The sequence below is a fragment of the Notamacropus eugenii genome, chromosome 2 (genome assembly GCF_028372415.1).
Source record: "Notamacropus eugenii isolate mMacEug1 chromosome 2, mMacEug1.pri_v2, whole genome shotgun sequence".
NCBI lineage: Eukaryota > Metazoa > Chordata > Mammalia > Diprotodontia > Macropodidae > Notamacropus > Notamacropus eugenii.
In genome coordinates this window covers 508,278,036-508,304,619 of record NC_092873.1, presented here as the reverse complement: position 1 = coordinate 508,304,619, position 26,584 = coordinate 508,278,036, and the positions used below count along the sequence as shown (strand labels likewise).

The window sequence follows — 26,584 nt, the reverse complement described above, 5'->3', positions numbered from 1 at the left end:
AGAACATTTTGTATTTGCTCCTGGAGGTAATAGGGAGCTATTAGAGTTTACTGAGTGAGGGGTGAGTGTGTGTGTGTGTGTGTGTGTGTGTGTGTATGTGTATGTGTGTGACATAATTGGACCTTGCTTTAGGAAAATCCCTTTGATGACTGAATGGAGGATGGATTGTAGTGGGGAGAGACTTAAGGTGGATAGCTGACACCACCCCCTACCCCTCAGTAGTTACTGCAATAGTCCAGGTGTAAGGTGAGGCATGCCTGCACCAGTATGTTAGCAGTGTCAGACAAGAAAAGAGGGCACTTTGGGAGAGCTGGAATCAACAGGCCTTGGCAACAGCCTGAATGTGTGTGTGTGTGGTGCGGGGGAGAGGGAAGAACCCAGAATGATTCCTGGGTTAGGAGCCTGAGGGACTGGGAGGATGGTTTGCCCTCCATAGATATACGGAAGGTAAGAGGGTTTAGGAAGAAGATACTGAATTCCAATTTGGACATACTGAGTTTAAGAAGTCTACGGGCATCCAGTTTGAGATGTCTAAAAGACAGTTAGAGAATAGACAGTAGAGAGCAACAGAGAGATTGGTGCAGGACAGGTAGATTTGAGAATTGTCAGCATAGATGGTAATTAAATCCATAGGAGCTGATGAGATCACCAAGTGAGGTAGTATAGAAGAAGAGAAAAGAATAGAGGAGAAGAGAAGAGAGGAGAAGAGGGCCCAGGACAGAACCCTGAGGGACATCCATGGTTAGAAGGTGTGATCTGGAAAAGGATCCAGTAAAGGAGATAGAGAAGGAGTGGTCAGTACTCTTCTCAGAAGGACAATCAGGAGAGAGTGATGTCATGAATGCCTAGAGAGAAGAGGGTATCAAGAAACAAGAATGATCAACAGTGTCAGAGGCTACAGAAAGGTCAAGAAAAAGGATGGTGAAAAAGAAGGCCATTGGGTTTGGTAACTAAGAGATCATTGGTAACTTGAAAAGAATAGTTTTGGTGGAATGATAATGTAGCCCAGCTGCAAGAAGTTGAGAAGAGAGTGAGAGAAGAGGAGGCACTCATTGTAGGTGTTTGGCTTCAAAGGGCAGAAGAGACATAGGATGGTAGGAAGGATTGAGAGAGGGTGTTTTCTTTGAGGATAGCAGAGATATCAGCATGTTTGTAGGTAGTAGAGAATGAGCCAGTAGAGGGAGAGATGGTAAATAAATGATGGTAAATAAATGAAAGTAGGGATGACAGAGGGGGCAATCTGTTGGAGGAGATGGGATGGAATGGGATTTCTTGAATAAGTAGAGGGATTTGCCTTGGTAAAGAGTAAGGCCACCTCTTCATGTGAGATAGGAGTGAAGAAAGAGAGAGGGGGTAGGAGACATCTGAGTGAGGGGAGATGAGGAAGAGGGGAGAAGAGGGAGTTTATGGCAAATGGCCTAGATATTCCCTATAAACTATGAAGCAAGAATCTCAGCTGAGAGAGTAGGGAGAAGGAAAGCCATGAGAGATTTAGGAGGGATGAAAAGGTTTGGAAGAGTCCTTGTAGAGAGTGGGATAGTGGGTTGATAAAGGAGGTAGAGCAAGATTACCTGGCAACAGTGAGGGCCCAGTTGAGGTTGTGTAACATAAATTTGTAATCAGAAGAGTTGAATGATTCACTTACTCCATATATTCAGTCATTTCAAAAAATCTCATTATTTCTACCTTTATAACATTTCTCATCTATATCCCTTACGCTCTACTCACATTGCCACCACCATATTTCAGGATCTTATCAACTCTTTCCTGGACTATTGTAATAGCCTTCTGGTTGATGTCCCCACCTTGAATCCTTCTTTATTTCAAACTACCATATGCTCAGTTGCTAAAGTGATTTTTCTTAATTATAGGTTTAACCATGTTACCCCCTACTCATGAGCTCCACCAGCACCCTAGCACCTCCAGGTTCAAATATGAAGTGCTCTGCTTGGCTGGTAGTCTTTCACAGACTACCTCCTTCACACCTTCTTTGTCTTCTTATACCTTAGTCTCCTGCATAGTTGGACCATTCAGTTACACCAGCCTACCCATTGTTCCTAAAACTTCTCTCTGAATCCCCAAGTGCTTCCAGTGCCCTATGCTTGGAATTCTTTCCCTCCCTATATCCTTGACTTCCTTCACTACTGAGTTCAAGTCTCACTCTGCCCCCAACTTATTAAATGATTTGTTTTTAGTTTTCAACAATCACTTCCACAAGTTCCAAATTTTCTCTCCCTCCCTCCCCAAGACAGTGTGCAATATTATATGGGCTCTACACATACATTCCTATCAAACACATTTTCACATTAGTTATGTTGCATAGAAAAATTGAAACAAATAGAAGAAGCCATGAGAAGAACCAAAATAAAACAAAACATAAGAAAAGAGAAAATAATGTGCTTCATTCTGCATTCTGACTCAGTAGTTCTTTCTCTGGATGTGGATGGCTTTTTGCATAATGAGTCCTTTGGAAATGTTTTAGGTCCTTGCATTGCTGTGAAGGGCTAAGTCTATCAAAAACAGTGCTTGAACACTGTGGCTGTTACTGTGTACAGTGTTCTCCTGGTTCTGCTCGTTTCATTCAGTATCAGTTCAGACGAGACTTTCCAGGTTCAAATCTCACTTTCTGAAGGTACTTTTATTAGCACCTTCCCCTTTGAGATTATCTTCCAGCTATTCTGTATATATTTTGCATCTGTGTGACCCTGGTCAAGTCACTTCACCCTGTTTGCCTCAGTTTCCTCATCTATTAAATGAGCTGGAGAAGGAAATGGCAAATCACTTGGGTATCCTTGCCAAGAAAATCACTGATGGGATCATGAAGAGTCAGACAGAACTGCAAAGCAACAACAAAGCTGTGGTCAACTTTTTAATCCTGGTAAGAAACCAGCCCATCTTTCTAGTCACAGAATCACAAGGTCAAAGATGCATAAAGCCCTTGGATCAGGAAACCTATGGAAAAGGAAGAAATCTGGACCTTATTAACCAACACCTTTGGTTGAGGGTGATGCTCTCATGTCCACAGTTGTGTGCTGGTCAGGGGTAGAGGAGGGAGGGAGGTCCTTGCCTTGTTTGCAGTTTTTATTGGAATGGGGGCAACTGAGGCCTGATACCTGGACATTCAGTCCCATGTCCTGGCTCCTCATCTCTCAGCTTCCAGATGACCTAGTTATGGGAGTCTCCCACAGTCCTCTGGATGACCAAAGGCTGAATATCACTCAAGATGGTAGATTCCATCTGCCTTGGATAGGACTCCCATCTAAGTAGGTGTGTGTGTGCAGGGTGAGCTATGATCAGGTCCCAGGAAACTACTATGGCCTCTTTACTCTTTCTTTCCCCACCTGGTTTATTTTTTAATTCTCTTCTATTTTCAGTTCTGAATTCTCTCCCTCCCACCTTCCCTTCCCCTCCCCATTGGAAAAAAAACCAAGAAAAACAAAATTGTTACAAATAAGTATAGTCCAGAAAACAAATTTTTGTATTAGCATGTCCAAAAAAAGAAAGAAAACAATGCTTCCATTTGCCTTCTGAGTCCATTAGTTCTGTGTTTGGAGGTGGCCAGTCAGTCACCACACGTCCTTTGGGAATGTGGTTGGTCATTGCGTTGATCAGAGTTCTTAAGTCTTTCTTGGTTGTTTGTCTTTACAGTATTGCTACTGTACACGTTGTTATATAAATTGCATATTTGTTGTGTAAATTATGTAGACTGTATAAGTGTATACATTGTGTATTGTATAAATTGTGTAGATTGCTCTACTCCCCCGCTCTTTACTGGCTCCTAGGTGTGGGTGTGGGATAGGAGGGCTTTGACCTGGGATATCTGACTTCTTCCCGATGTTCCTTTTGTCTTTTGCCCCAAGAACCCTTCTCTCTTTCCATGGTTCATGGAAACAATTCCTGCTGCAAAAGGCCTCCCTCCCCCATTTCCAGAGCCACTCCCCTTCTCTTCCACCTTTCCTTGGGCTGTGGTGACTGTGGATGGATGGGAGTATCTGCCGGCGTGGAACTATTGGCCTAACAGATGCCCCTTTAAGAGGTCAGGGACCGAGGGGTAGAGAACACCATAGTGATGTCCAGGGAATTGTGGTTCAGTCAACGATGGAGGAGAGTGACCAGGGGCCACTGAGGAGGGACCAAGCACTCCCGAGGGACTGCTGCCACAGGAGAGAGAGACGCTGGGATTTCAGTCTCAGGGAGTTCCCAGCGTCAGGGGCAGCCAGGGCCTCTGGCTGTCTGGGACCCTCTTGTCTGACAGTTTGGGAGAGGGGAAGAGACAGGATTTTAAGAGATCAAAAGAAACTCCTCACAAGAGAGATGATGTGTCCCTATACAAAAGAGCTGGCTTAAGTTCAGCTTGGCCCTTTACTAGAATGATCTTGGATAAATACTTCCTTTTTCTGGGCCCCAATTTCTGGTCACTACAAGCTCTAAATTCTACCAGTTCCCCAGAGTCTAGCCCTTTTCTCTCCCTTCCTCCTCCCAAGCCCAGGCCTTGTTGGTCCAGATTTGTTTGAATCATCAGCATCTTTGGGGCCTGGGCCTCCACTGACTCAGGTGATCCTCTCTGATTCCCCAGCTCACCCATGTCTGCAGACTTGGGCTAGGTCTCCCCTCTGGGGATTCCAGGGGATCAACCACCCCCCAGATGGCGGATGTGGGCAGCATTCCTTTTCAGGGTTGAAGTGGAACATTTGGGAAACCAATCTTTTCTGCCAGGACTGAATTAAGGTGGGGATGGTTGTGTTTGAGGAACTAGTCCAGCTTTCATGGCATTCTCCATCCCTCCTCTTCCCCCCAAGTTGGGGGGTGGGGAAGGAGAGAGTCTTTTTATGGGGATGGGTCCACTGAAGTCTGGCCCCTTGGACATAGAATACCAGCTTAACATGGGGAGGCAGCATCTCTTGTCCCTGCCCCAGTTCTTTGGAAAAGTAACTGAAGTCATCATTTCTTGTTTTTTCCTTGGGAAAAGATTGATTCCATGGAAGGCTCTCTCTTACTTTCTTCCCTCCATCAGATCAAGGTCCCCCAGGGGCTCCTGTTTTTATAAAACAAGGACAGGACTGGGAGACACTTAGAGATTAGGGCTCTCGACTCATGGGGTACTCAGCCCTCAGATGTCACTGTCTCATGCCCTTTCTCTTCTGATTAATGCCTTGCCCCATAGAGAACTCTGTTGTCCTTGAGTCTGACTGAACAGTGTTTATTAAGCTCCTACTGTATGCCCACCCCCATGTTCAGTGCTGGGAAGAGAAAGATGAAAGAGATCATGGTTCTAGCCCTCAAGGAGTTTATAATCGGTTGTTCCTGGGCCTCCTGTTGGTCACTCCCAGATCCTTTGAGCTCACAGGTTGATGGGTGATCCCAATCCTTAGCTCAGTTCCACCTCAATTCCACTCAGTCTCCAAAGCAGATGACATTTTAGTAAAGCAAAGGATATTTTCTTATAACAAGAATATAAGATAATTTTCAAAGACTTAAGCTATGCAGCAAGGTTTGGTGCCAATGGTTAGAGCACTAGGCTTGGAGTCAGAAAAACCTGAATTCAGATCTGGCCTTGGATGCTTAACTAGCTGTGCTAGTCACTTAACCACTGCCTCAGATTCCTCTGCTATAAAATGGGTATAATAAGAGAACCTGTCTTGCAAGGTTGTTGTGAGGATCTAATGTGATCATATTTGTAAAAAGTGCTTAGCACAGTGCCTCCTATAGAGTAGGTGCTTAATAAATGCTTGCCTCCCTCCTTCCTTTCCTCTCACCCCATATTTCCTAAACCCAACACTTCCCTAGCCTTCAGAAACTGGGGGATGGGAGTTCACCTCTAACCTGTGTCTTTGACTCATTGGGAAACGGCCCCAAGCCTGTTCATTCACTTATGAAAGAGGCCCAGCTGCAGCAGGTCCCTTCTTTTCCTGTTCCCTTCTCTGGCTTGAGAAGAGCCCTGAAGGCCAGGAAACAGAACAAGAGGTCAGGCAAAAGCTAAGGCCTCAGTGTCTAGCAGTACTGGCCTGGGTTCCCTTGTGCCTGAAATGTTCTCCCTTCTCATCTTCACCTCTGGTTTCCACAGCCTCCTTCAAGCATTACTCAAATCTTCTATAGAAGACCTTTCACAATCCTCAAACTGGAAATGCCTTCCCTCTGAGGTTACCTTCCATGGTCTCTATATATCTTGTGTTGTGATACTTGGGGTTCACTCTCCCAGAGCCTGGATACATGACTTCCTCAGCCTTCTAAGGGTATGCCTGCGTGCTTGAGGGGGAATCTCTTCTCTAATGCTATCAACTTGAATCTCCATTCTGGTGTGTTCCCCTCTCTCAGACTATTAAACTATTGGTGATTAAATCTCTGAGTTCCATGTAACCAATTACCATCCATTAATTTTTTCAAAGGGATATTTAATTTTCAGATGTAGCAAGAAAAGAAATATAACACCTGTGGGGTACATTCCTAGCTCACCTTGGTCCCTGGAAAAGTGGGCTCAATCTTAACAGAGTTTCTACATAGTACTGGTCCTATCAAATGCATTTTCAAATGAGTCAGAGCTGCTGGATGAGTTTTAGTCTTAGCTACTACTGGTCCCCTTTCTCACTGGGGCCTTGATGTGGGCTGCAAAATCCAGCACAAAGTCCACCTCTGGAGCACCTGGTAGTTCTTTTCTGAGCTTTTGAAGCTGAGAGCTTCAGGTTACAGCTATCTTCAGTCTCCACCTGAGTTCACATCTGGCCTTGGACACTTAACTAGCTTTATGACCCTGGGCAAGTCACTTAACCTCTGTTTGCCTCAGTTTCCTTATTTGCAAAATGGAGACCTTGCTAGGTTGTTGTGAGTATAAAATGAGATAATATTTGTAAGCACTTAGCACAGCATTTGGCACACAGTAAGGCTTCTTGAAATGTTTTCTATTATTATTATTATGAGAGAGAGATAGAGGGAGAGAGAGAGAAAGGAGAGAGGGAGAGAAGAAGGGAGAGAGTGAGAGATGAACATTTGCCATCCTTTGAGGTAGATGCTGTTATTATTCCCATTTTTCAACAGAGGAAACTGAGGCAGACAGAGGTTAAATGGCTTGCTCAGGATCACATAGCTAGAAAGGAAATTCTTTCCTGGCTCATTCCTCCCTAATTTGGGCACTTCCCAAGTCTCTGTCCTGGTTCCTCTTTTCTTCTCTCTACCCCCACTTGGGGATCTTATCACTGTTCATGGTTTTATTGCCATCGGCGTCCAGATGACTCCCAGAGCTATGTGGCCAGCCCTAGTCTCTCTGCTAAGCTCCATTCTTGAATCACTGACCTATCACTGGGCAATTCGAACTAGCTATTTCCTAAGCATTTCAAAATCAACATGTCTCAAATTTAACTCATTAACCTCCCCCCAAACGCAACCCTGTTCCAGACTTTCCTCTATCCATGGAGGACATCACTATCCTGTCACTCATCCAAGTTCTCTGCCTTAGCACCACATTCTGCTCCTCATTCACCTTCACTCTCCACATTTTATCGGTTACCGAGTCTTGTTAATTCTACCTTCACAATATCTCTTTCTTCTTCTCTCTCTCCACCCACACAGCTGCCATGCTACTTCAGGCCCTCATTACCTCTTACCTGGACAATCGCAATAACCTAATTGGAAAGCTGGCTTCCAGGCATCCATCCACACAACTGCCAAAATAACCTCCCCAAAGTCAAAGACTGACCATGCTATTCCCCTGCTCAAGAATTTTCAGTGACTCCTTATTACCTCTCAGAAGAACTTAAAGCCTTTACAAACTGTTTCCTGTCCACCTTTTTAGACTCAGCTGACTATTCCCATCCGTACATTCCACTTTTCTACTATACTCAGGTACTTTTACTATTCCCCAGACATTCCATTCCATCTGCTGTCTACGCTTTTGCATAGGTTCTACATCTGGAATGTTCTCTCTTCCATGTCTACTCTTGGGATCCCATGGCTTCCTTGTAGGCTTAGAGCAGGGACTGAAGAGTATACTTACACCATGGGAACAGATGCCTCATCAATAAGAGCCTATTGAGAGAGGATTCAAAGCTATTTTGGCCTGCTCTTGCATATCTAGCTCTGTGCTAGGCACCATGGACCAAACATAAAAAGGAGTCCTGGGCCTTGCCCTTTGAGAGTTTCCAATCTGGCTAAGAGAGCTAACACCCAGAGGCCTGAGATTCCCCCAGAAAACAGAAGCAGGAGGACTAGGTGGGAGCTGGGGCTAGGTGACCATCTGGGAGATATTGTACAGGCGGCTTCTTATTCAGGTTTGGGTTGCACTAGTTGGCATCTGAGGTCCCTCCAATACCCTTCTAGAACCTTGGGCCACTTTGTTACTATGAATCTCAATTAATGCATTTGTGAAATGGGAATGAGAATCCCTTTCTTCACCCTGCTCCCCATTGGCTGGCTGTGAGTAAGGAGCTTCATCCACTTGAATACCTACTGCTACTTTGTGGAACCCCTTGAAGAAGGCCACAAACAATGTCCACAGACATTCAGAGAACACCTGTAGGGACATGATCTGAGCGTGAGGACCCAGGGGACAGAAGGGGGAGTTTTTTGCTTCAAATACAATGGGGAGCTGAGGGTAGTTTAAGGTCAGGAGAGGACTCCCATGGGAGATCCTAGAGGAAGTAGCTGGCCTCAGACACCAACACCCCATGTCCTTCAACTAGTCCTCCAGTGTTATGACCTCAAGGCCCCTCCTCACTCTGGTTGGCGTCTGTGGAGTCAGGAAGACCTGAGCTGAAATCTGCTCTCAATCTGTGTGACTTTGGGTAAGTCACTCTGCCTCCACTTCCTTAACTGTAAAATGGGGGTATAGCACCTACCTCCCAGGGTTGTTAGGATCAAATGAGAAAATATTGATAAAGTGCTAGTCATGGTACTTGGTGCATACTGGGCCCTATGCAAAAGTCTTCTCTTCCCCCTCTTCACCCTCCATATGCTCAGTGGGCTTCCTGGATATGGCTCTCAGAACTGACATTGTCCTCAAGATGGAGGCCTCCCCTGTCCTTTGCCTAACTTCATGAATCCTCAAAGCCTTGTCTATGTCTAGGCCAGAATGGGCCTGGGCCCAGCTCCAGCTTTTCTGTCAGTCATTAAACACAACCAGTTCTTCAGGAGAGGCCTCTCATTTTGCAATCTATGATCTCAGCCAGCCCAACTCTGGCCTCCTTGAGGAGCTGTCAGGGGGTGGGGTGGCTCCAGGGCTTCCAAGAGCTCTGGGAGGCAGTGGGGAGCTCAGGACATTGGGGGATTCGGGGCCTTATGGGGCCATAGAGAGTCAGTGTGGCCCCGAGGCCTCTGGATCTGCCTCTTCTTTCCCAGGCCTTGGGAGGAGCTTTTCCTACCCCTCTCTCAGAGTTCTGAAGAATAGCAGAGGGCTCCTAGACTAGTCCTTGGGAGAACCCTGACTGCCAGGCCAGGGCTCAGTGCCAGTGGGAGGTGGGGCTGGTTGGGAAGAGGCTGGCCTGGAGTCAGGAGGGGTGGGGCAGGAGGAGTTACTGACCCATTGTCAGAGCTGGGGAGGGCGGGCCCTCTGACCCCCACCTGTGAGCTGAGCCCAGCCCAGCAGGAGTTTCTGCCTTGGAGGCCTGAGAGTAACTTCTGGTACCAGGAGCAGAGGGGACAGTAAGCAAGGAACTCTGCTTGCCGGTATGAGACAGACTCCAGGCATGGAGACCCCTGAGCTGATCTTACTATGTCTGCTTATGGTTGCAGAACCTGTCACCTGTCAACAAGGTAGCCTTTGGGGTACTGGGGGACTTGAGGGTTTCTTGGGAAGTCAGTCCCCACAACTTGGGGTCAGTGCCAGGTTCTGGTGGATGGACTGGATTCCCAGGTGAACTGTTCTGTGCTGGAACAGAGACATTATCCTGGGAAAGAGGGCGAGCCTAAGAGTCAGGAGACCTGGGCAGTGCTGCTGATCTGGTTGCTAGCTTTCTCTGAGAATCTGGGCCACTGGCTTCCCCTTTCTGGGCCTCAGTTTTCACACATATAAATGATGGGGTTAGATGAGCTGATTTTTGAGGTCTCTCATAATCTAGCAGGGTGCCCTTCTCAAAGAAGGTGCTTAGTAACTACTGAATTTACATTCTGTGTTCTATCATATCTCCCAGCCCTGAGCTACCATGTTCTGTGTTCTAAAAGCCCTCCCAGCTCTGACACTCTCTGTTCTCTGATCTAAGGATTCCCCCTTCTGCCCCCGTCTCTCCTGCATCCCCATTCCTAGCCCTGACATTCTATGCCATTGGGTTCTATGGGATGATGGGTTTTCCTTAGGACTCTGGATATGTGGTTCATTCCCTTCCCTTCCATCCCTCTCTATTATATTATTCATTTCAAAGTCAACAATACCAAAAAGGGGTGTTCCCCCTCCAGGCTAGGAGAAGTGGATCCCCTAGGTCACATCCTCAGAGTTGGGTGGGATCTCAGAGGCATCTAGTCCAACCTATATTTGAATAGGAATTCTCCATCTACATAACCACCATGGAATCATTTACCCTTTGCTTAAGGAAGTCCAGTGAAGGTGGGGGACCCCTTCCGCTCTTGGATAGTTCTAATTTTTCCACTGGCACATGCTCAGTTGGCCTTAGCTCTTTGGTGACTCAGTTTCCACATCTATGAAATGGGCCCAACAGTGTTAATTAAGCATCAGAATCCAAATTTGCCTCGGAAGGTACCAGATTAGGGGCAAGGGTGGGTGACTGACATGCTCGTAGATGGGGGAATCTGGTGAAAGGGTCAATTCTAGGACAATCTGGGGGAGGACTTCAGGAGAAGTGGGTACAGTGAGGCAGTTCTCATATGATCCAAAGGAAATGCCCACAGAGTCTCTCTTCTGTCTTGACTCCTGTCTTCATGGATCCAAATGCTGTTGTGTTCCACTTTGTGGTGGACTGGAGTTGGGGCAGAAAGAATTGGGCTGAGAATGGGGATATCGAGTCACTGTGAAGCCCACATTGTTGTGACATTGGGCTTTTTCCCTCTCTGGGCCTCAGTTTCTTTTTGAGGCAAATGAGGGAGGGGGTGGGGCTTACAGCCATTACCCTCTGTGAAACGAGCACTAGCATTGGCGTCAGAGGCCCTGAGTACTTGCTAGTGGTGTGCCCTTGGACAAATGGCTGGGAAGTTTCGTTTTCTCAACTGAAAAGTGAGGCTAACAGTATGTAGACTGCCTGTGTCCTGGGGCTCTTGTGAGGGTGGCCCCTCTGTTTTGAATGGAGCTGGTGGGATATTTGGTCTGTGTCAGAGGATATAGAGGAAGTGCCAATGGTGCTGGTGGGAGTAGGAAAGGAGGGCTTACCTGGAGACTGAGGGAGATCATGGAATATCAGAGCAAGGCAGGGTCTGAGAACACAGAACAGAGAGTGTCAGAGTTGGGAAGGACTTTGAGGAGACATCCGGATACCATGGAAAGAACGCTGGCTTTGGGGATCAGAGGTTATTGCTCAGTCATTTGTCGGTCATGTCTGACTCTTCGTGACCCCACTTTGGGTTTCTTGGCAGAAATATTGAATTTCCATTTCCTTCTCCAACTCACTTTATAGAGGAGGAAACTGAGGCAAACAAAGGGTTAAATGACTCGTTGTAGGTCACAGAGTTTGTAAGTGTCTGAGGCCAGGTTTAGTCTTAGGAAGATGGGTCTTTCTGACTCTAGGTTCAGCGCTCCATCCACTGATGCCTTCTAGGGTTAGAGGACCTAGATTAAAGTAGCACCTCTGCCATTTACTACCTATGTGATCCTAGGAAGTTGCTTAATTTTCCTGGCCTCAGTTCCTTCCTCTGTAAAATGGGTCACATGGCCTCGGTGGTCCTTCTCAGCTCTACCCTTGTGATCCTATGACTTTAGAACATAAAAAGTTTTCACTAAGAGGGCTTTTAGAATGTGGCCCAGTAAATGTCAGGTCTGGCAGGGACTTCTGAGGTACTATTGTTCCACTCTCCCGTTTTAGAGACAAGGAAACTGATTTCAAGAGATGAGGGGACTTGCTCAGTCACACAGCAAGCCAACTTCAGAGGCTAGATTTTTTCCTTCTGTTCCTTTCTTTTGGTTCAGTCCTCATATGTTTTAAAACTTTTTCAAAACCAATTTCCACCTGTCAGGTCATTTGATCTTCAAGACAGTTTGTGAAAGGACAGAGATTATCACCTCAGTTTTAGAGAAGAAAAGTATAGAGCCCAAGGTCCATTCTTTCTACTAGCCTATGATAGCATGCACTGTTTTTGGGGTTGACCTTCTCATGCTTTCCTTCTTGTCTGGTGATTGGAGAAAGGAGGGGCAGCCAGTGAGACCTGGAGCTAGGCCAGGAAAAGATTTCTGGTGGGGGAGAAAGACAGAGGAGACTTCTGGCCAGCCCAGGGAAAAGAGGACATCGAAAGTGATATGTCCACCAGACCCATGGGGGACGGAGGCTTCCTAGCTCTGTTCCATCCCACAGGTTTCTGGAAGGAAAGCATTGCCATTGAAACAATGTTGCTCAGGGTCAACAATGCCTTGATAACACAGTGACTTTGGCCTTGGCAATGTTCAATGGGGATGGTTAGTCCAGCTCAGAACAGTACTGTACTGTACTCCTTGTCCTATCAGGAAAGATAAGAGAGGGACTCCCCAGGCTCAGGGACCAGAACTTCCCCCCTCCACTAGTATTCCCTTAAGCCCTAAGATGTAGAATAAAAACTGTATGACTGCAGGAAAGCTTTAGGTTGTACCGGGAAGGGCTTCTGAAGGTGACGGAGGGTGAGGTGTCTTTCCCCTCCTTCTCCACATCAAAAAAAAAAAAAAAAGGAACTTTGGTGACTCAGAGTATTGGAGAGGCTAACCACCTGCCTGATTGGTTTTTGGATTATTGTCTAGAGGCAAGAGCATGGGTGAGCTGACCTCTGGAGGATCTCCTCCCTCCCTCCTTTTTCCTTGTGCCCTCCCAAACCTGTGTCCTTCTTGGCCTGGAAGATCCACTGATAAATAATGGGCATGAAAAAAATAGAATATTGGCAAAGGGAAGATGAAAGGGTGTTTTTGGGGTAGGGGCTTTGAAAGTTCTTCATAACCTGGTCTCCTTCATACACCTCCCTCCCCTCCACATTCTCTCTGATCCAGTGACACTGACCTCCTGGCTGTTCCTTGCACAAGACACTCCAGAGACAGAATCCAGACATTTCCACTGGCTGTGCCCCATGCCTGGAATTTTCTTCCTCCTCATTTCTTTTCTTGGCTCCTTCAAATCCCCCCCCTCCTTTTTTCTTGCAGAAATTCTAGTGCCTTCCCTCTGTTGATTATTTTCAATTTATTCTGAGTCTTATTTGTACTTAGTTGTTGGCCTGTTGTGTCCCTGCTTGGACTGGGAGCTCCTTGAGAGCAGACATCTGTATCCCTAGTGCTTGGTCACAGAAGGTGATTAATAAATGCAAGTTCACCTGACTAGACTCGATAATGGGTAATGAGTGTGGGTGAGGCTGTGGGAGACTTTGGTAGGGATGGGGTGCTGTCAGGAGAAGAAAATATTCAGAAGCCTCCTCCACACACCCTCTGGGGTCACTCCAAAGGCCTGGGAACACCCCTGCACTGGCCACTCCTCCTGGTCTTTCCTCAGCCTCTTCCAGGGCACAGACCCATCAGGCCTCTCACTCTCTATGGAGAAACTCCATCTTCTGGAACAGGATTTTCCAGACAGAGTGTGCCAACACAAGAGAGCTTGGACCCATCTTGCCACTCACCCAAGGAGCAGGGCCAGGCCCAGCTTCCTGCTGGGAACCCTGTTGGCTGAAGAGGCTGGACCTTGATCTCTCTGGACAGTGAGGGTCTGAAGGAGATCTTTCAAGTTAGGAGACAGGGAGGGGAACCATGGCTCAGGCTGTGACCCACTTGAAGAGAAGCTGATGTGCTGAAATTCTTAGGTCCTTATTCAACCCCTCACCCAGCAAAAAGATACCAGTCACTGACCCTGAGTTCTCACCCACCTCACTGAGCCCCCATCCTTCTCATTGAGCCCTTTTCTACTAAACCTGAATCCCTTCATTGAGTCTTCAGTACTTACAGTGATTTCCTATTAGCTCACTGAGTCCCAAGCCCCTCCCCATGAGCCCCCATTCCATTCATTGATCCCCTTTCCCCTCACTAAGCCCTCCAGGCCATTGAGTCTATATTCTATCCACCAGATTCCCATCACAATAATGGATTACTCACCCCTCTCACTAAATCTTCATTCTCCTCACTGATTTCCCAATAGCTTCCTGAGCTACCATTCTTCTGTGGAGCCCCCACACCCTCCCAGAGTCCCCTTCCTTGCTAATTAATTCTTTTAAGAATTCATTCTCTTGAATAATAAAAGACCAGGAAGACAATGTGGTCTGTTAGAGGTACGTTGTTGTCTCCATTCCCCTATCTTATGGCCCCTCGACCCAACCCCACCGAATCTGAGTCTTCTCCAAGTCCCAAATGGGTCCCCAAAGAAAACTGCTCATTCCACTCAAGAAGAGTTGTGATCACGAAAATGTTCTTCCTGACCTCCAACCTCAGTTGGCTCCTCAGTAACTTTTACTTGCTCCTGGTTCTGCCCCATGGGGTCAGGCAGAATAAGCCTTATCCCCCCTCCCCATAACAGCCCTTGGATACCTGAAGACAACTGTCATTTGGCCTCTTCCTCCTCCACAAAAGACCCCAGTAGTTGCTTTGGCTAATGTTCATGTGGCATGATCACAAGATCCTTCATTATTCTGACCACTTTTCTCTTCATGTTCTCTAGATTATCAATGTCTTTCCTAAAATATGGCTCCAGAACAGGAGAGAACCATGGGACTACTCCCTCACCTTGGATATTATCTCTCTCTTAACACAGACTAAGATCTCATTAGCTTTTTTGACTAATGTCAAATGATCTTCCTAAATAACCATGTCACTTCCCTCCTCAGATAGCTCCCATTTTTTTCCAGGATCAAATGTAAAATCCTCTGGTCTTCAAAGCCCAGAACAATCAGTTCCCCACCCCAACCTTCTTATACCTTGCATTTCCCCCCACACTCTCTGATCCAGGGACAGCCACATCCTTATCATTTTTAAGATAAAACACCCCATCTCCTGCTCCAGGCATTTTTCCTGACTGTCCCTCAAAATTGGAATTCTCTCCCTCCTGATCTCTGGTCTTCTAGTTTCCCTGCCTTTCTTCAAGTTTCAACTAAAATTTCACTTTCTACAAGAAATCTTTTCCAATTAGTCCTAATTCCAGTGACTTACTTGTTATTTATATATTGTTTCCCCCATGAGACTGTCAACTCCTTGAGAAGGTTTGTGTGTGCCTTACACAATGCCTGGAACATAATCAATGTTAATCATTGACTGGCTGCCCTGTCATACTGTTAACTCATCTTGAGCTTCCAGTCCACCAAGACCCTCAGATCTTTCCCAGATGAACTGCTCTCTAGTTTTGCCTCTCCTGTCTTGTACTTATTTGTGAGAATTATGTTTTGAACCCAATCGTAAGATTTTACATTTATTGTTACGATTGCATCTTATTTTTTAGATTCAGTCCTTTGTTCCAGTCTATTGAGATCTTTGGGGATACCAAAGCTTGTGGTCCCCTTAGACCCTAGCTTTGTTTTCTCTATAAGATAAAGCTCTGTCTCTCTCTCTCTTTCCCCCTAGGTCGGGGGAATCTGGAGCCATGGATGCAGGGCTTGATTGCTGTGGCTGTGTTTCTCGCCCTTGTGGCCATAGCTTTTGCTGTGAATCACTTCTGGTGCCAGGAGAATATGTAAGTGATGCCATTGGTACTTTCTTTCCCTGATACCCCTTCTTTTTTGCTCCTCCCTTCTGTCTTAGGAAGGCAGTATGGTCTGGTGGAGTGAAATCCTTGGGTTGGGTGTCATGGAACCTAAATTCTTATCCAGGTATGGAACTGGTTTGTTTCATGACCTTGGGTGCGTCACTTTCCTCTCTGAGCCTCAGTTTCCTAATTTGGAAAATGAAGATAAAGTTGTCTTGGTTGCCTCACAAGTTTGTCAGGATTTCAGTAAAGAATGAATGGGAAGATCTTGGGAAATTGAAGGCAATATTATTATTATATGAAGAGAGTGGTTATTATTGCCATTGTTGTTGCCTCCCTCTCCTTGGGATGGGCCTTCCTCTCTGAAGCCATCAGTCTTTCCTGCCATGCTCCCATTCAGCCAAACAGGGGAGGTGGGTGGGAGAGTGATGTTGGAATAAGGTTGGGTCACAACTTGTGTGGTGGAAAGGGTTGGGTAGCCAAGTCCCAACACCTTCACCTGCTAGGGATTCTGAAAGAAGGAGAAATTCTCTCCTCCCTGCCCCATTCCCCTTTCTTTAGCATCCTTCCCTCCCCTCTGCTCCTCCTCCTTACTCTCTCCTCCTCTCTTGGCCTCCCTCCTCCACCTCTCCTTTGTCCTTCCTCATATGTTTCTTTGTCCTCCTTTCTCTCCTCCCTCCTAACCTTTTCTTACCCTTTTTCCTGCTTCCTTGTTTCCCTCCTTTTCTACTTTTCTCCCCTTTCTTCTCCTGGTTCTCCTTCTTCCCCTGACATCTTCCCTTTTCCTTCTTCCTCTGCTTTATCATCCTCCTTCTCCTTCTCCATTCCCCTCCTCCTTATTTTCTTATCCTTCTCTCAGACAGTGGGAAACAATTTCCTTCCATGTCTAGAATTCTGGGAATGGGCTAGTTTTGCGTAAGGTCTCCCACAATGACCTCATCCCTTGTGGCTCAGGTTGGGAGCTCAGGCTGGGAACAGAGGAGCATTTGGCAGGATCTCAGAAAGGCAGGGAGGCAAAACCTACCTCACTCTCACTTCATCCATTCAATCAGATATCAGATTTTGCCTGCGTCTACGTCCAAATTTCTGAAATTTGATCCCTTCTCTCCACTCAAACATTGGCTACCTTATTTCAGGAACTTATCCCCTCTATCCTGGACTATTGAAATAGCTTCTTACTTGGTCTTCCTGCTTTGGGGATCTTCCACTCCAATCCATCAAATACATAGCAACCAAAGTGATTTCTTTAAGTGCGTATCTGACCACGTCACTCCCCTACTCAATAAATTCTAGTGGCTCCCTAGCATAAAATATAAATTTCTTCATGTGACTTTTAAAGTCCTTCCTCAGCTACCCTTCACCACTCTACAATCCAGCCAGATCTGCCTTCTTGCTGTTCCTCACACATGCCACTCCATACCTCATCTCTATGCCTTGACATGGGCTATTTTCCCTCATACCTGGAATACATTTCCTGTCCTGTACCTCATAGACTCAGATATTTTCTTCAGGACTCAGCTTGAACACCACCTTCTACCAGGATCTTTCCTTTTCCCCAGCTTCTTGTGCCCTGGTCCCTCCCCAAACACTTTGATTCTGTGTGTGTATGTGTGTGTGTGTATGTGTGTATACTCAAGCTGCACACACACACACACATATACGTATGTATACTCTCAAGTTGCCTTTCCTATACACACACACACGCACACACATACATATACTCTCAAATTGCCTTTCCTATACACACACAGACACACATACACACACACATACATATATATACTCTCAAGTTGCCTTTCCTGATAAGACTCAAGACCCTAGAAGGGGAGCACTTACTTCTTTTTGTTTTTGTATCCCCAGTTCCCAGCACGGACCCTGGAGAATTAATTTATTGATTGAGGATAGAGAAGACTTTATATTATCACCCTTCTATCCCAGAACAAACACCCCCCAATTGCTCTTCGGCTCCATTCGGAAATGCGATGAGGGCAATGCATTCAGAGAGGTTATGTGACCTCGCCTAACCAGATCAGACAACTTCAGAATGTAGCTGAGTCAGGATTCAATTTCTCATTTCCTGATGCCACAGAACTTCAGAACATCAGTAGCCACCTAGTTCAGCTCATGCCTGTAGAAGGCCATTTATAACATCTCCAGTACTTGGTTGTCTAGCTCCTGTTTGAATACCTCTGGTGACAGAGACTCATTTCCTTCTAAGACAGTTCTTTCTACCTCTGGGACAGCTTTCATTACTAGGAAGCTTTTACAGACAGCAAGCCTCAATGAATCTCTCTGTAACTTTCCCAGTTGGTCCCAGCTCTGCGTGAGCCAAGCTGGACAAAGAGCCCCTCAGATGCTTTTGAGGTTGCCCAGTGTCTAGTACAGGACTACTGAAGAAGATTTATATAAATAATAATAAATAAATAAAAATAAATAATGCGTAAAATAAAACGAAAGGATTTGTTTTGTGAAGTTTGGAGTCAGTCAAAGGGCAACACTTGAGGACCTAGTGAGCCATGGGTGGCCTTGAGGCTGTTGGTTTCCCACCCATGGAGCTAGTCCAACCTCTTCGTGCATGGGACTTTGTCCATTACTCCCCCGATTGGGACCTGTGATCTCATGGGTGTAGGGAATTTTTGGTGAGGAAACTCCACCTCTCATCAGAATGCCTTTCACTTTGCATTTAATATGGTTTGTTGAATTCAAGTGAACACTCCTATCATATCCCCATCAAACTTTCCACTCTCACACCCCCAGTTCCTTTAGTTGGTTCTCACAAAACATGAACTTGAAGTCCTTCACCATTCTGGCTGATTTCTTCTGGACTTTCCTTCCTTAGCCTGAAAGGTGGCACCCAGAACTGAGCACAAGATGATAGATGAGGTCAGACTAGGGCAGAGGCCAGAGTGGCTTCATCACCTCCTTCTTTCAGACCATGTGCCCAAAGTCAAATTGGTTTTTTGGCTACCATGTTAGTTTAGACTCACATTGCTCTTGTCATGCATTAAGACCCCTACATCTTTTTCATAGTTGCTACTGAGTAGTTGTGAAATTGTTGAGTTTTATTTTTTTGCTTAGAAATGACTTTCCATTCTTCTCTACTAAATTTCACCTAATGAGAAGAAGTCCTGTATTCCAATCTCTTGAGGATTCTTTGGAGCCTGATTCTATCATCCAAAGTCTTAGAAAATTCAGGGCTTTTTCTTTGCCTTTTGAGATTTTAGCCCAAGGAGTCTCCTTCTTCCCTCATTCTATTATGGGAAGCTGGTTAGGAGACATGTTAAGTAGGTTACAACTCTGAAAACACTGGATCTGGAGTCCAAGGACCTGGGTTCAAATCCTGTTTCTGCTACTTACTACCTTGGGGTATAGTAAGTAAGTCACCTAACTCTAGTCTGAGTTTCCTCCTCTATAAAATGGGAAGGTTGGACTAGGTGGTCTCTAAGGTTCCTTCAAGCTTTTAATTTTTCTGTTTGTTCTGCAGTCTCATCCTTTACCCTGAAAACTCCCAATGAATATAATTCTGCTCTTCACACACAGACACACACAGAGAGACACACAGACACACACAGACTCAGATACAGATACAGACATGCACACACAAACACATACGGGCATAGACATACAGACACATAGAGGCATACACAGACACAGATACACACAGACACAGATACACACACAGACACACAGACACAGACACACAGACACACACATTTTTCTGAGGACTTGACCTGGTAACTCAGGTCTTTAGGGAATCACAAAAAGCCCATACAAACTAATGGTCAGGAATGAGTCTCCCAGGTAGTTGCAAAGATGGGGAGGAGGCAGGGACTCTCACACCTGTCAAGGGTGGTTTCAACAATTGTCCTGCAAAGAGATCACTACAATGGGACCCCCATAAATACAGTACCAGTCCACTGAAAGTGAGAGGATTTGCAGGCTTATTATAAGCAACTTGATGAGTAGATGCTCAGGAAAGAAGCTGAGAATATGAACAGGAGACATGAATCTTTGCCCTGATTCAGGAGTGGCACCATCTCCTTGAGTTTCCTCCCCTTGATGTTGCCTCACTGTAGGGTGAGTGAGATAGACTGGTGTCTTCTGATCTTTGCTGGGGGGTGTTCTTCTAACAGGGAGCCTGTGACAACGGTCATGTCGATTGGAGGCAAATCAGATGGGAACTTGGCAGGGGTCGATGGAAGGTATTCGACGATGGCTTTGGACTTCAGGTAAGCCTGTTCTAGGTTTCCCACTCTGAATCCAATCTTTACCTTGACTGACTATAACTGTGATCCTGACTCTGGCCCTGATCTTGTCACCGATCCAAATTGTGACTTGGACTCTACAGGATCTTTGAAGAAAAATGTCAGCGGGCAGGCATTCTCTGCCATGGACAAGGGAGGGAGCAAATACTTTTATAAAGACTTATCTGCCCCAGCAGATTGAGTTTCCTTTTTACAGAGACCTGATCTCAGATGAGACCTACAGGTGTTTGGCTATCATGCCAAAGAATAGGAACTACCTCGTGGTCTCAGGAGTGGGGATAAACTGTTTAGTTAGGTTGTCAGAGACAGGATTAGAAGTCGGGTCTCCCACACTCCCAAGTCCAGCCTTTTATCTAGTATACCACCTAGCTGAATCAGTGAGGAGCATGTTGAGGACAGAGTCTCAGTTGAGGGGATGGAAGCCAAGTGTGTGTGGGTGGTAAGGACGTCCCTTTGCACTACTGACTCATATTGAGGGTACAATCCTTAAAGTTCCCTTGTTCTTGTTTAGATAACGCTCTTTATAATCTGGCCTCTCCCATCTTGAGCTTATGAAGTTGATTTTTTAATAAGTCCCTAGTATAAAACTTTAATTAGGTTTCAACTGATTATATTTGGCCCACTGTTCTGCATATTTTGGGATACTCACTGTAAGGGGATGGAACTTCAGGAAGGAGGACATGAGAGCTGTGTTAGAGAGGGAGTCTTGTAAGGGAGTGGGGAGTTCAGTGAGAGGATGGTTCCCAGGGCACATGCTCAAGCAAAGAGTCTGAGCTTTAGCCTTAGAAACTCAATCAGTTTGACCATATCGTGCTGCCTTTGCTTATAATGTGCCTGACTGGGAGCGGGGCTGGACAGGGGGGAGGTAGAGATGGCTTGAGAGTCAAAGGATCTGAGTCCAACTCTGACTTCTTCCATTGATTCTGCACTGTGTGATTTTGAACAAATTCTTTTCCCTCTATGGGCCTCAGTTTCTCCCTCTGTCAAACAAGGGGTGTAGGTGAAGTATTTCATTTTCCAAGGTCACTTCCAGCTCTTCCATTTTGTGATTCTGGCTAGGGCCACTTAATTGCCCGTAGTCCCAGGGTAGGAGGGGGTAGGGCAGGAGTAGTGACAGGATGCTGTGACTCCTGGGAAGGAATAGATGCAAATAGCCTTTTGGTCCTTGTCCTTTCAGGTCCAGTGAGCACAAAAATGCCTATGAGAATGAGAACGTGATGGAAGATATCCCGGGAGTCCGCAGCACACCCATGTGACCTTCCCAACCCATCTCCCCATCCCTGCCTGGCTCTCCTCCTGGGTAAATTTCACCATCTCTGAAGGGTGCTTCTTGAAGACATTGCCATGACTCTCTTCTCAAATAATACCTGTTTCTTGTGCTTCATCTGTAATCATGAGTCACCCTCCCTCTAAGTGGTTCATACCCTCTTACTCCATCTCCTTTGTCAGGGTTCAGTTTGGGCCAGGGCCCCCAGGTTCAGGTTGGGATTGGGCTTAGGGGTCAATGTGGATCTTGCTACACACATAACTGTCTTGGTTTGGGATCCTTCCAAGGCTTTTGTCTCTACAGTGCTGAACTTTGATCAAGTGAGGTTAAATTTGGTCCCAAATAATAGTTCCCCTTCCTTTGAAGTAGTTTTTATTTCTGTGAAATAAAGACATTTTGTACTTGTTGTCTTTAATGGCTGAGCGATATTTTGTAGTCATTCCCTGCCTACCCCCACCTTCTTCCCTTCCCAACCATGGGCATTCTAGAATTTTGTCTCTTTAAATATAGTCTAAGGTTATATCAGTGAGGATGGGGGTGGGAATGGCCCATTGTACTACTGCCTCATATTGAGGGTTCAATCCGTAAAGTCCCCCGGCTCTTGTCCAGATAATGCTCTTTCCAACCTGACCTCTTCCATCTTGAGCTTATGAAGCCGATTTTTAAAAAAAATCCTAGTATAAAACTTTAATTAGATTTCAGCTAATTACATTTGGCCCACCACTCTGGCCTCTGGGTATTTTGAGATACTCACTGTCATCCAGCACATTCTTTATTCCTTCTAACTTTGTGTTACCTGGAACTATGGTAAGCATTCCTTCTATTTAGTGGAAGAGGGTGGCTTTGGAGACATAAAGGCTTGGATTGGAATTTCATATTAGACACAGTTACTAGCTGTGGGACCCTGGGCAAGTCATTTCCTTTCTCTGAGTTTCAGTTTCCTCCTCTATAAAGTAAGGGGATTGGCCCCAAATAATCTCCAGACTTCCACTTCTAAAATCAAGATCCTATAACTTATGTGAAACAACACAGGGTTAAAGACAGAGCCTTGGGGCATTCCACTAGAGACTTTTATTCCTGGAAGCATCATAAAGATTACTTTTGGAGAGTCTAGTTACTCAACTTGTTCCTGAATTTTTGCCTCCTTTTCCCCACTCCTGCCCAAGGAGGCTGTATATTTCATCTCTTTCCTCCAGTTGTGCTTGCTTTCTTTGTCTGTTAGTCTGTGACCTTCAACATACATATGGATCTTAACACACACACTCACACAACACACACTCACACACGCATACTATCTCACACACACATTCCCTCTCTCTCTTTCACACACACACACACACACACTGGCTGGTGAGTTCCCTTCATATCTGCAACTGGCCTCTAAAGTTTCTGCTCAAGTCTTCAAAAGTCATTCTTGAGAATGAATAATACTCATGCTTCATAGGTGGATTGCCCAATTGGCAATAATTTAAACATTTAAAGAGAAATCTAATTTCTAATTAAAAACTGCTTTACAGTTACTAAAGGAATCTCCTACTGGCTCCACTATGAGATAGGCATTATTATACCCATTTTCCAAACGAGGACCTCTAAGCTCCTAGCTTTGCTTTGTCCATTCCCCTTAGGAGCAGTGAGCTGAGATTTGGGAGAAGGAACTGACCTGCTGACCAGACAGCAGTCCAGATTCTCAAAGACTTCCTTTGACCCTGACCTTGGAAGAGGGCTGGGGGTGGGACTTAAAGGAGAAGAAAACTACCTCTTAGAAAAAAAATTCCCCTTCCTCGCTGTACATAGTTTAACTATTTAATTTACTTATCACAAAATACATTACCTACTGATTTTGAACCTGCTTGATTTTTGTGTAGATCTAATGAGATAGCACAGGACACTCGAACAATGCTAGCTGTTGTTAGTATGTGAGACCTGGAAGTGATGAACATCTCTATTGTTAGGGATTTGCAAACTCAACGTGTATTCAGGGGTGTGGACAGGCTGGGCTAGGGGGACTGGTGGGGATGGGGGCCACAGGTTTAATGATGAAATGGGAGCTAATTAGGGTATTTTAATGAAGGCTCTGAAAGAAACGAGGGAAGGAGTCAATTTTCGGAACATACCATGAATAAACTTGAGTTTGTATAGTCCTAGACAAATGGGTGAGGTGGGAAGCCATTTTCTTTGCCCTGAAAGGCTACAGTAAGCTGAATTGAAAAGGAAGGTCATGCCCTGAAAGGAGAGTAAATTGTCTGGGAAGTCCAGCCCCCTCATATGAGCAGGTCTTCCGACTAAGGAATGCCTTGTTTGCCAGTGACACCTGGTGATTTTACCATTGGTGACTCAGGAAGTGTCTGACGCAGGATTTGAACCCAGGTCTCCTGTCTCCAGGTTTAGAGTTCATTTCATTATCCCACTATATTTTATGAACTGTATGGTGGGAAAATCAGTTGGTTTGGACTCTGTGACCTTGGTGAAAACTGCTTTTCATCTCTCGTCCACAGTTTGCCTATCTGGGAATAGATTAACTTAAAAGTACCTCTTTGCTCTAACATTCTGTGCTCTATATTTATGTTCTAAGGCCTTTCCTAGAGCTGACCTTCTCTGTTCATTGTTCCAAGGCCCCTCCTGTCTCTGACATTCATTATATTCTAGGTTTCCCACCCACCCATGTTACATTTTTTGTTCATTCTAAGCACTGCCATTCTGTGTTGTAAAGTTGTTTTCACCTTTACAATTCTGTGGTTTTATGATTAAACTGGAGAGAAAGGGGCACGGGGGAACCCTTCCTTGGAAAAATGAGGAATGAACATGTCCTGAACCCCTGTAAGAGACACAGGGACCAGAGTCCAGTGGGGCCAGTCAACTAACTCCAGGAGCATTACATACACTCAGCATTTTCCCTGAAGCATCAAAGTCTTAAGGGCTCAACTGTTCAGTTACCTATAAACCTCAGGGTGTGCCTGATGTACTAGCCCTGTTCCAGTCCTTGGGCCAATCTCTAATGATTCTTCGTTAATGATTTCCCCTGGAAGTTAACAGGACTGAGGGCTGTTTTATGAGGGGAGCTGGGGGACAAGAAACTAGCTTTTGTCTCTGGCAGGGATTGGATTCCAGATTCCTCTGGTCCTGGCCTATAACCTACACTCAAGGCACTTGAACCCTTTTTTTATCCTCCTGGCAACCTCCAGTGCAAACCCAGCAAATTTAAACAAACATAGAGCCAAGTGGCAAGGGAAAACTGGAAGAAGAAGAGGTTGGAGGGTGGCTCCTAAGGATGTGGTGGGTGTCCTGCCTGTCCATATTATGACCTGGAGAGTGAGCAGTGAATATGTTTGTGAAAGGAGGGCATAAGCTTGGCAAAGAAGGAGGGAAAGGAATGAGGAAGGGGGAAAGGGAAAGGGAGAGAAGGAGGGCAGTAAAATAGATTGAGAGATGGAGAGACAGACAGACACACAGAGGCAGTCAGACAGACAGACACACACACAAAGACATTCCAGTAGACACAGACAAAGGCAGGAGCCTTATAGGCAAGCTGGTTTATCAGAAGGGACTCTTGCAAAAAGAACTCTGCTGGGTGTAGGAGGGCCTGGGTTTAAATCCCTTGCCACTTGTGTATTGGGTAGCACACATAGCATTCTCCTGTGTGAGCCTTGGTTTTCTTAGATTAGCTGACTAAGGGGCAGACATTTACTGGTTAGATGACCCTGTTCTATGCACCTCAGTTTTCTTGCCTGTAAAACGAAGATTTTAATCTCTGTAATCCCAATCTCATAGGACTGGTTGGAGTCTAGAAATACCAAGAGAAGAGGTGGAATTCTTTAGGTGTATGATAATTCAAAAAACATTTATTGAGAGCTTTCCATATGGAAGGCCTTAAACTCTGGGGTAATAGAGATGCGAACACAGGTAACTCTGATACACAATATTACAAGGTTAGGATATCAGAGAGGAGTGAAGCATGGGAAACGTGTGTGTGTGTGTGTGTGTGTGTGTGTGCTCGCTAGCATGCGTGTATGTAGGCAGTGCAGTGGAGTGCATAGAGAGGTGGTCTTTAGTCAGGAAGAACAAGGTTTCCATGTGTTGGCCATGTGGCCCTTAGCAAGTTCCCTCAGGCAACTCGGTAAGACTGGAAGTTGCCAATAAGGTTCCTTCATGGGTGAAAGGTTTCCTCACTGCGGAATTCCCTTACACCTCCCAATGACATCACTGTGGTCCCTATCCCTGTCTCATTTTTATCGAAACAGGCTGTCGGGAATGGTGGTCACCTTTCCCTACTGGAGGTGTTCAGAGACTGGCTGGCCGTTTGTGGTGTCCTGCAGGGAAATCTTGTTCAGGTACAAATAGGATGACATGACCCTCAGGGCCCCATCAGGTCTAATGTTCCTTGTTTCATGTTCTATGTTCTTTCCCCGCTTTGGCACTCTGGGGTTCTAAGGTCTCTCTCTCTCTCCCAGGTCTGACATTCTCTGTTCTAAGGCCCTTCCCAGCTCTGACATCTTGTGCTCTCTGTTCTGAAGTCCCTCCTGGCTCTGATATTCTAGGTTCTAGATTCTAAAGTCCTTTCCAGGCCATATGATACATTATGGGATATGAATAAAGAGAATGAAGTGTTGGTTGTTCTGTTTCATTTCCCTTGACACCCTGGAGCCTTCTCTAATTGAACAGGACGTGAAGATATTTGCCTGTTCCCACTGAGGGTTGTGAATTTGGAAGTCTTCTGTACTAGGTGACCTTTGGTTCCATCTCTTATCCTAAGGAAAAGAGAAGCAAAAGAGGGTACTGGAAGCAAGACTTTTTTTTGTCTCAGTACTGATATTGCCTAAGGCCAAGTATGTATTATTTACTTCCTGTGTACTCTATGTATCAGGACATTGATAAATATTTAATGGATGGATAAATAATTACAATTCAATACCTGTGCGTGTGTTCATCCTTCATTGCCAAAGAAGACCACGCCATCAGAAAAATAATGACATGACTTGCACTTGACTTTGTTTTGAGTGAGGGAGGGCTGTGCAGGGCACCAGCCTCGCATCTCCTCCACAGCATCCATCTATTCATTGAAACGCTAACCCCAGCTAGGTCTTATCTGTGTACTTAGTGAATACGGACTATTTGTACCTGATCTGTGGTAGAGCGTTCTGAATTCATACCGGTCTGATCAGCCACCATTGTATACTGTATGTTGATCCCAACATCATAATGTCACCAATTTTTGAGAACAAAGAAAAATGACCAACTTAGTGAATAGAGAAGTCTATCAGCGATGTCTGCCAGGACAACCTCACTACTTCTGC

General features: G+C 45.5%; 1 protein-coding gene across 1 annotated transcript; it reads left to right on the top strand.

The window, feature by feature from the left end:
• The first annotated feature begins 9,521 nt into the window (after positions 1-9,521).
• Positions 9,522-21,708, top strand: PDZK1IP1 (PDZK1 interacting protein 1). Its single transcript, XM_072649349.1, has 4 exons — positions 9,522-9,741; positions 15,641-15,749; positions 19,895-19,990; positions 21,204-21,708. The coding sequence occupies exons 1-4, from the start codon at positions 9,657-9,659 to the stop codon at positions 21,280-21,282; spliced, it is 369 nt and encodes a 122-aa protein (XP_072505450.1). The 5' UTR covers positions 9,522-9,656; the 3' UTR covers positions 21,283-21,708.
• The last annotated feature ends 4,876 nt before the right edge of the window (positions 21,709-26,584 follow it).